We start from the raw sequence: 10,225 nt of genomic DNA, 5'->3' as shown, positions 1-10,225 counted from the left end.
CGTCACAAGGTTGTTGCTTTCTCTCATGCGCGTGCAGTCATATTCGTCACGTGCCCCGCCTCCCCTTAATCCTCCCCCCCACCCACACACACAACACCACCCCTTCCTTCCACGTGCAATCGTGCTCGTCACGTTGTGCCCCCCACCCTACCCCCTTCCCTCTACTCCTCTCCCCTGAACGTGCAGTCATGCTCGTCACCTGGTTTCCCCTCCACTCCTTTTCACGTGCAGTTGTGTTCGTCACGTGCACCCCCACCCACCACCCGCTCCCTCTCCACATCTCCCCTGCACGTGTTGCACGTGGAGCAGTCATGTTCAACATGTGATACCCCCCACCCTCCTTTCCCTTTGGTGCAGACATGTTCCTCATGTGGTTCCCCAGCCCCATCCCCCACACCCCACCCCCCACCACCACCACCCTTCTCCCTTGCCCCAGTGATGTTCCTCACGTGGTTCCCCCCCCCCCCCAGTCCTCCTACCCCCAACTCCACCTCAACGACCCACCACCACCACCACCACCACCCTTCTCCCTTGCCCTGTAGCAGTAATGTTTGTCACGAGGTTTTCTCCAGCCGTCCCACAGCCCCATCCCCATCCCCAGCCCTAACCCCACCACCACCACCCCCACGACCCTTCTCCCTTTTCCCAAGCAGTCATGGCAGAGGGGCGGTGGAGGGGAGGAGTGCTTCCTTCTTCCTTCACCCTGTGCACGTGCAGTCCGTGAGTCAGTGGAAGGTGTCGCGGTGCGCGGCGACACGCCTGGTGATGATGAGCGGCTTCTTCAGCTTGGTGGCCACGCAGTCCGTCAGCTTGATCCTCCGCTTGGGCGTGAAGGTGATGCTGTCCGTGGGGACCTCGTTCAGCTTCCTCAGGAACTCCTGGCGGCAGGGGAGTGGACAGCACAGACACAATTTTGCTGCTGTGGCTGCTGCTGCTGCTGCTGCTGCTGCTGTTGTTGTTGTTGTTGTTGTTGTTGTTGTTGTTGGTGGTGGTGGTGGTGGTGGTGGTGGTGATGGTGGTGATGTTGGTGGTGGTGTCCTTGTCGATGTTTATCAACACACACACACACGCGCGCGCGCGTGTGCTTACACGCACACACACACACACTCGCAAGCATACACGCACGCACACACACACACGCAAGCTTACACGTACGCATGAACACACACACACACACACACACACACACACACACACACACACATCGACGACAACGAAATCGAAACAACATCAACACCAAGATCAATACCACCACCTCCAACAGACAGACACCCCCACGCCCCCAACCCCACCCCCAATCCCCCAACCTCCCTTTGCTCATCGAGTCAACATTCAGCACAAACTGTCCAAAGGCAGCATGATGCCCTCACACACAAAACAAACAGCAACAACAGCAATTCAGTGTCCCCTTCCACGCCAACGATCTGTCCAAAGGCAACACGAAGACCACAAACGCAAAACTTCAAGAACAATGACAAGTAGAAAAAGATGATGATGACTACGACGACGACGACGATGACGATGTTGATGATGATGAGGAGGAGGAGGAGGAGGGGAAGGAGGAGGATAAGGAGGAGAATAAGGAAAAAGAAGATAAAGGAGAAATAAACGATGACTGCATTAGAAGAAGATGATGATGATGACTACGACGACGACGACGACGACGACGAAGATGCTAATGATGGCGATGCTGCTGCTGCTGGTGATGATGATGATAAGGAGGAGGATAAGGAAAAAGAAGATAAAGAAGAAATAAACGATGAATGCATTAGAAGAAGAAGATGATGATGATGACGATGATGATGATGACGACGACGACGAAGATGTTGATAATGACGATACTAATGATGATGGTAAGGAGGAAGATCAGGAAAAAAAAAACAAGGCAAAGAAAGAATAAACGATGACAGTATTAGAAGAAGAAGAAGAATATGATGATGATGATGACTAGGATGACGATAACAATCTTGATGATGATGATGATGATGACGATGATAAGGGAAAAGGAAGGCAAAGAATAAATAAACGATGACTGTATTAGAAGAGAAAAAAGAAGAATATGATGATGACGATGACGACGACGGCGACGACGATGTTAATGATGATGATGACTGTGACGACTACGACGACGACGATGATGATGTAGATGTCGATGATGATGCGGATGATATGGAAGAGGATAAGGAAAAAGAAGATAAAGCAGGAATAAACGATGACAGTATTAGAAGAAAAAGAAAAATAGAAAGAGGACGAGGTGAACAAGAACAAGAATAAAAAATAGAAAACTACCACAACCATACCCCCACCCCCACTCCCAATGGGTTCATTAGCCGAGTGGTTAAAGCGTTGGACTTTCAGCCTGAGGGTCCCGGGTTCGAATCTCGGTGACGGTACCTGGTGGATAAAGGGTGGAGATTTTTCCGATCTCCCAGGTCAACATATGTAGACCTGCTAGTGCCTGAACCCCCTTCGTGTGTTTTCGCAAGCAGAAGATCAAAATACGCAAGTCAAAGATCCTGTAATCAATGTCAGCGTTCGGAGGGTTATGGAAACAAGAACATACCCAGCATGCACACACCCCGAAAACGGAGCATGGCTGTCTACATGGCGGGGTAAAAAACGGCCATACACGTAAAAGCCCACTCGTGTTGTATACGAGTGAACGTGTGAGTTGCAGCCCTCGAACGAAGAAGAAGAAGTAGAGATACCCCACCCCGCCCCGCCCCCCCTCCCCCCTCCGCCCCCCAATCCCCTCAGCTCACCAAGGAAGCCTTGTCGACGATCTGCCCAAAGGCGACGTGCCGCCCATCCAGACTCTGCATGGACCTGAAGACGATGAAGAACTGGGACCCGTTGGTGTTGGCCCCGCGGTTAGACATGGCCATGGTTCCAGTCTCGCTCAGCCCGATGTCGAAATTCTCGTCGTTGAAGATCTCCCCGAAGATGCTGACGCCTGGAATATAAGGGATGACTGGTGCACTTTTACTTTAGTAGTAGTAGTAGTAGTAGTAGTAGTTTGACAATTTGTTAGTAGCAGTAGTAGTAGTAGTAGTAGTTTGACAATTTGTTAGTAGTAGTAGTTTGACAATTTGTCAGTAGCAGTAGTAGTAATAGTAGTAGTAGTAGTTTGACAATTTGTTAGTAGTAGTAGTTTGACAATTTGTCAGTAGCAGTAGTAGTAATAGTAGTAGTAGTAGTAGTAGTTTGACAATTTGTTAGTAGTAGTAGTTTGACAATTTGTCAGTAGCAGTAGTAGTAATAGTAGTAGTAGTAGTAGTAGTTTGACAATTTGTTAGTAGTAGTAGTTTGACAATTTGTCAGTAGCAGTAGTAGTAATAGTAGTAGTAGTAGTAGTAGTAGTTTGACAATTTGTTAGTAGTAGTAGTTTGACAATTTGTCAGTAGTAGTAGTAGTAGTAGTAGTAGTAGTTTGACAATTTGCTAGTAGTAGTAGTTTGACAATTTGTCAGTAGCAGTAGTAGTAGTAGTAGTAGTTTGACAATTTGTTAGTAGCAGTAGTAGCAGCAGAAGTAGTAGTAGTGGTGGTAGTTTGACAATTTGTTAGCAGTAGTAGCAGCAGCAGAAGAAGAAGTAGTAATAGTAGTAATTGACAATTTGTTAGTAGCAGCAGCAGTAGTAGTTGTTGTAGCAGCAGTAGTCGCAGCAGCAGTAATAGTAATAGAAGTATGACTGTTTCATCTTTCATTCATTCATTCACTCTTTTTTTTTGGGGGGGTGAGGGGGGGCTGAGGGGGGGGGTGAGTGGGGGGAAGGCGTGAGTTTCCAAGTCAGTTTTTGAGCTGTCGTGCGCGCGCACAGATTGATAGACAGACGCACACTCACTCATACACAAACACGCGCGCGCGCACACGCACACGAACGTTCTCATTCTCTCTCTCTCTCTCTCTCTCTCTCTCTCTCTCTCTCGCGCGCGCGCACACACACACACACACACGCACGCACACACACACACACACACACACACACGCACACTGCACACACACACACATGCGCGCACACTCGATCTCACTCACACACACACACACACACATACACACACCACCTCCACCACCACCACTACACCACAACACACACACACACACACACACACACATGCACACACGCACGCGCGCGCACACACACACAAACACACACACACACACTCCACCCACAACCCACACTCTAACACACGCCCTCCACCCACTCACTCTTTCTCACACACCGACACACACACCCACACACAACCTCGGCCCCCTTACCCACAAAACCACACCCACCAACCATCACCCACACACGAACACACCCCACCCCCCATCCCCACCCCCGCCCTCTTCGCCCTCCTCCTCCCCACACCCACCCACACACCCAAACTGACCCCCGTTTCCATCTCCAGTGGTGATGTCCCCACACTGGATGTGCATGTCAGTGATCAGCCTGTGGCACGTGGACCCCGCGTACTTCAGCTCCCCCTGCACCAAAGCACAGTAAAGAGGGGCTAACTCTCTCCTCCCATCTACAAAAGGTACATAACTCCCTCAAGTCAGACACTGACATGGAAAATGTGTGTGTGTGTGTGTGTGTGTGTGTGTGTGTGTGTGTGTGTGTGTGTGTGTGTGAAATGAATCAATTCGCACGTGTTGAAAGAGAGAGACAGAGAGAGACAGAGAGAGAGAGAGAACAAAATGCTCCGTGGACTTGAAAGCAACTGAGGCCAATAAATGGAATACAAATAAAAGAAGTAAATAGATTATATATATATATATATATATATATATATATATATAAAGACAACTCCCAAGTCAATGTGGTCTACGCTCCCAATTCAGCCAGCCCCAAGCTAAAAAAAAAGGTACAGAGGAACAATCACAGGAACTTCATGAAACAATGCATAAACGAAGAGATAAATAAATATATGAATAAATGAATAGATAAATAAATAGATATATAAATATATGAATAAATGAATAGGTTAATAAATAGATAAATGAATATATGAATGAATGAATGAATGAATAGATAAATAAACAGATAAATGAATAAATAAGACACGTATTTCCGGTCATCTTCTTTGGTACCTTGTAAATAGAGGGAGTTAATTCTTTTTATTGTTTCGTTGTCGTTGCTGTTGTGTTTACTCTCCCTTTGGAGCCAGTTGCATTGCTTGGTTCGAACTTTTTGACAGTTACACGTGACCGAACTACGCCATTGATCAGTTCCTTACTACACACAGTAGCTGGTTACGACCATACTAGACTCTTCCGTCCGAGCAATGCAACTGGCTCTGGGCTTGCCTCGTCATTCGCTCATCTCCCTGAAATAGTTTCGGTTTTCAGTTTCAAGAAGGTGTCAAAGCGTGCGAACAAATCCATATGCGCGCTACACCACATCTGCTAGGGAGAAAACGAACAGACAGGTGTCTGATGCCTGATCTTCACATAGACCTGACACGCTGACCAGGTCATCAGAGTCCACGCAAGGTTTGTGTAAAACATTAACATAGAGTGGAGGAGAAGCAAGTAACGTGAAACAAACGTTGAGGACAAAACTGATTGAACTTCAAGTGTACTAGTGGAATGATGGCCCAGGAAGCGAGAGAATCTGAGCGCGCTGGTTCGAATCCCGGCACAGTCGCCTGTATTTCCTCCCCCTCCACTAGACCTAGAGTGGTGGTCTGGACGCTAGTCATTCGGATGAGACGATAAATCGAGTTCCCGTGTGCAGCATGCACTTAGCACACGTAAAAGAACCCACGGCAACAAAAGGGTTGTTCCTGGCAAAGCTCTGTAGAAAAACCCGCTTCGATAGGAAAACAAAATAAATTATATAAAAAATAAAAAAACCAACTGCAGGCAGGGAAAAAATTTTTAATGGTGTGTTGGCGCCCTCAGTGTAGCGACGCGCTCTCCCTGGGGAAAGCAGCCCGAATTCCACACAGAAAAATCTGTTGTGACAAAAAAGAGTAATACAATACAATATAATACAATACAACACCTTCTACCAGCATCCTACCACAAGCACTCTCTCACCACAGAGTTATCAACAGAGGATTTTATTAAAGCCCGAGCTCACTCATTCACACCTACCCATCCACCCCATCAACACCCGCCCACCCCCACCCTTTCTCCTCTCCCTCTACCCCCAGCTCTTCCCTCTCCCCCACCTCGCCCCCTCCTCTTTTTTTTTTTTTTTTTTTTTGTTTGGGGTGGGGGATAATTTTAAAGTTACCAATATAATGTCGAATCTTTCCTTCTGCGAGTTTGTTATATTTTCCCTTCGACGGGCGCAATAGCCGAATGGTTACAGCGTTGGACTTTCAATCTAAGGGTCCCGGGTTCGAATCACGGTGACGGCGTCTGGTGGGAAAAGGGTGGAGACTTTTCCGATCTCCCAGGTCAACATATGTGCAGACCTGCTTAGTGCCTGAGCCCCCTTCGTGTGTATACGCAAGTAGAAGATCAAATACACACGTTAAAGATCCTGTAACCCATGTCAGCGTTCGGTGGGTGATGGAAACAAGAACACACCCAGCATGCACACCCCCGAAAACGGAATATGGCTGCCTACATGGCGGGTTAAAAACGGTCATGCGCGTATAAGCCCACTCGTGTATATACGAGTGAACGTGGGAGTTGCAGTCCACAAACGAAGAAGAAGAAATTTTCCTTTCTATCAGGGCAAGGTGAAAAATGAAAGCAAGCCTTATGTGCTAATTCCTTTTTTACCTCAAAAAGAAAAAAAGTTCGTTCGTACGTTTGTTCACTGTTTTTTTTTGGGGGGGGTTGTTTTCTTGTTTTTTGTTACTGTTTTTTGTTGTTGTTGTTTTTTTCTTTCTTTCTTTCTTTCTTCCTTCTCCTTCGTAATCATACGTACGAATTGTTTGTAATGGATGTCCACACAAAAAATGAGCCAGGACAGGTTAGAAATAAAAGCCGTGGAAAAAAAAAACCCACAAAAAACAACAACAAAAACCCTCTTAATGCTTGAATTTAAAAAAAAATGGAATTCTGAGTTCCATTCTCCTGTTCCTTTCTTCCCCCCCCCCCTCCCCACACCCTCTTCTTCCCTTCCCACCCCTCTCTCATCACACACCCCACCCCCATCTTCTCTCCCTCCCCCACCCCCTACTCCCCTCCCCTCCCCACCACACACACATCACACACGGGCAAGGCAAGGCAAGGAGTTTATTTCGTGTACCCCCTGGGGACATTGAAACATTACATACGGTTCATCCTTTACACACATGGAGTGGAGTGATGGCCTAGAGGTAACGCGTCCGCCTAGGAAGCGAGAGAATCTGAGCGCGCAGGTTCGAATCACGGCTCGGCCGCCGATATTTTCTCCCCCTCCACTAGACCTTGAATGGTGGTCTGGACGCTGGTCATTCGGATGAGACGATAAACTGAGGTCCCGTGTGCAGCATGCACTTAGCGCACGTAAAAGAACCCACGGCAACAAAAGGGTTGTTCCTGGCAAAATTCTGTAGAAAAATCCACTTTCGATAGGAAAAACAAATCAAACTGCACGCAGGAAAAAATACAACAACAACAAAAAAAATGGGTGGCGCTGTATTGTAGCGACGCGCTCTCCCTAAGGGAGAGCAGCCCCGAATTTCACACAGAGAAATCTGTTGTGATAAAAAAAGAAAAAAAAAAAAAGAAATACAACCTCAAAATACAAACACACCTGAGGCCTGGTGACGCCGTTGCAGAGGGAGAAGAAGTTGAGGACGGTCATGGGCACGCGGTCCCCGAACAGGCCCACCTTCAGCACCCCGTGCAGGTCCCCGCTGTCGTCGTAGTTCTTCACCGTCACCTCCAGTTCCGCTTCCGCCGTGATGGTCTCATTGACCGTGTTGGCCCGCCACGACAGAGGCGAGGGGGCCCGCCGATGACCCCTGCTGCTGCTGCTGCTGCTGCTGCTGCTGCCTCCCTTGATGCCGGAGGTTCCAGTGCCGGGCTCCGCCAGTGAGGAGGCTGCCGGCGGCATCATCATCATCATCGTCGTCGTCGTCATCATGGCCAACGGCATGGTCACTACGGCGAGGGAGGAGGTTAGGGGGTGGTGATGCTGGTGGTGGTGGTGTGGTGTTGCCGCCGCGTCCATCTTTTTTGGGGGTGTCTCTGTCTCTGTCTCTCTCTTTCTCTCTCGCTCACCCTGTATCAAACCTTCACAAAACACATACACACAAGCAAGCGAGCACGCTAACACACGCGCACACACACACACACACACACAAGCAAGCGCGCACGCAAACACACACACACACACACACACACACACACACACAAGCACACACACGCACACATGCACATACACGCAAACAAGCGCGCACGCACGCGCGCAAACACACACACACACACACAAGCAAGCGCGCACGCAAACACACACACACACACACACACACACACACACACACACACACACACACACACACACACACACACACACACAATCTAGTGCAAAAAAGAGATTTCTTTAAGGAGAAAAAAGTGAGATAGACAGATTCCTATCTTTAGAACATTTTCCTTACTGGAATCATCTCGATGACGGGCGCAATAGCCGGGTGGTTAAAGCGATGGACTTTCAATCTGAGGGTCCGGGGTTCGAATCTCGGTAACGGCACCTGGTGGGTAAAGGGTGGAGATTTTTCCGATCTCCCAGGTCAACATATGTGCAGACCTGCTAGTGCCTGAATACTCTTCGTGAGTATACGCAAGCAGAAAATGAAATACGCACGTTAAAGATCCTGTTATCCATGTCAGCGTTCGAAGGGTTATGGAAACAAGAACATACGCAGCATGCACACCCCCGAAAACGGATTATGGCTGCCTACATGGCGGGTTAAAAACGGTCATACACGTAAAAGCCCACTCGTGTACATACGAGTGAACGTGGGAGTTGCAGCCCACGAACGCAGAAAAAGAAAGAGAAGAAGAAGGAATCATATCTCATCAGCATTTCCAAAAAATGTTCTTGTTCTTGCTGTGTATCTTCTTCTGATGTTTGTCACACCATCACCAAAATCAAAAACAAAACCAACAAACACAACAGCAACATAACAACATCATCAGCATCATGAACACTTCGTATTTTCCATGATATTTTCAAAACGACATCGTTACTACTTACCTGCCGAGCTGTACCAAAGCGAAAAAGTGGAGTTTGGCTACAATACTTGAAAGTCGATACTCAGTGTAAGCCTTCACACCAGCTATTATTTTCACCTGTACAACGGTGTATAGTTGATACCTGAATCAGGTTAAGTTAAGCTTTAACGCCAACCTCTGAAAAAAAAAAAAAAAAAAAATTAACAAGAGAGGCAAGGCCTTCAAGACTCACTTGTGATAAATTAAGTCCCCTAGCATTAATTACAGAGTAATTTCCTTCTTTTTACCATCTGCACCAAAACGTTTGCAAAATAAATAAAAAAATTCCATGCTTAGCAAAAGAAGTTCCTGTTTGAACAAAAAATGTTAACAATGACTGCTCTTGTTGTTGTGTCAGAATATGAGGTCAAAGTGCCAAGTTTAGAGAATGCAAAAAATATAAATATAACAGTAAATGCAGTTTGCATATAATTAGGCTTCTTTTTTTTATTTTTTTGTGCCCATCCCACAGGTGCAATATTGTTTTAAACAAGATGACTGGAAAGAACTGAATTTTTCCTATTTTTATGCCAAATTTGGTGTCAACTGACAAAGTATTTGCAGAGAAAATGTCAATGTTAAAGTTTACCACGGACACACAGACACACGCACACACACACACACACACACACAACCGAACACCGGGTTAAAACATAGACTCACTTTGTTTACACAAGTGAGTCAAAAAAGCAAAAAGTTTCACCTGCACAAAACAAGCGTCGCTCTTATGGGTCCGGCAGCTGCGTGGAAATCGACAGACAGGCAGACCTGAGCATGGCAAGCCATCAATCTGTTTCTCAGCCAATGGGGAAAGGCACAGGTGATAGCTGTGAACGAGCGGCTTGCTGTATGGCCTTGACTGACGACTCGTCAGCATCAAACACGTGGCCCTTACCTGTGCATCTTTGTATAGATCTACGTGGTCGTGGTCTGAATGATATACAGGTGTGAGCTGTCTTTTTTGGAGGGGGTTAGGGTGGGGGGGGGAGGGTGTTGCGCCGGGGGTGGGGGGGTGAGGGGGGGGGGCGGGGTCTGTGACGGTGTTCTTTCTGTCTCTTCGTCTGTCTGTCCCTATCTGAC

At 47.4% G+C, this 10,225-nt stretch overlaps 1 protein-coding gene across 3 annotated transcripts; it reads right to left on the bottom strand.

Annotated features, from left to right (window-relative positions):
• Nucleotides 1–519: 519 nt before the first annotated feature.
• On the bottom strand, nucleotides 520–9,986 carry LOC143282486 (peptidyl-prolyl cis-trans isomerase A-like). Of its 3 annotated transcripts, XR_013055260.1 has the most exons (6): nucleotides 9,849–9,986; nucleotides 7,683–8,153; nucleotides 4,375–4,468; nucleotides 2,763–2,953; nucleotides 648–878; nucleotides 520–537 (listed from the first exon to the last, which is right to left on the bottom strand). XR_013055260.1 is itself a non-coding variant. In XM_076588147.1 (5 exons), exons 2-5 carry the CDS (start codon nucleotides 8,100–8,102, stop codon nucleotides 726–728), a joined length of 858 nt encoding a protein of 285 aa, XP_076444262.1. In that variant the 5' UTR covers nucleotides 8,103–8,153; nucleotides 9,849–9,986; the 3' UTR covers nucleotides 617–725. The 3 variants fall into 3 exon arrangements, 2 of the variants coding, with proteins under 2 accessions (XP_076444262.1, XP_076444263.1); XM_076588147.1 differs by lacking the exon at nucleotides 520–537 and having other exon boundaries at nucleotides 617–878; XM_076588148.1 differs by lacking the exons at nucleotides 520–537; nucleotides 9,849–9,986 and adding an exon at nucleotides 9,129–9,210 and having other exon boundaries at nucleotides 617–878.
• Nucleotides 9,987–10,225: the final 239 nt, after the last annotated feature.

Source organism: Babylonia areolata, chromosome 5, assembly GCF_041734735.1.
Source record: "Babylonia areolata isolate BAREFJ2019XMU chromosome 5, ASM4173473v1, whole genome shotgun sequence".
Classification (NCBI taxonomy): Eukaryota; Metazoa; Mollusca; class Gastropoda; order Neogastropoda; family Buccinidae; genus Babylonia; species Babylonia areolata.
The sequence above is the reverse complement of the archived record's forward strand: the minus strand, read 5'-3'. Positions and strand labels throughout refer to the sequence as shown.

Bases quoted from the DNA above. Each gene is read 5' to 3' on its own strand.
- LOC143282486 (XM_076588147.1), bottom strand. From the start codon at position 8,102: ATGGACGCGGCGGCAACACCACACCACCACCACCAGCATCACCACCCC. The intron at 4,469-7,682 runs GTGTGTTTGTAT...GCTTTGGTGCAG, and splicing joins ACGGCGTCACCAGGCCTCAG to GGGGAGCTGAAGTACGCGGG. The intron at 879-2,762 runs GTGAGCTGAGGG...CCCTGCCGCCAG, and splicing joins TCGTCGACAAGGCTTCCTTG to GAGTTCCTGAGGAAGCTGAA.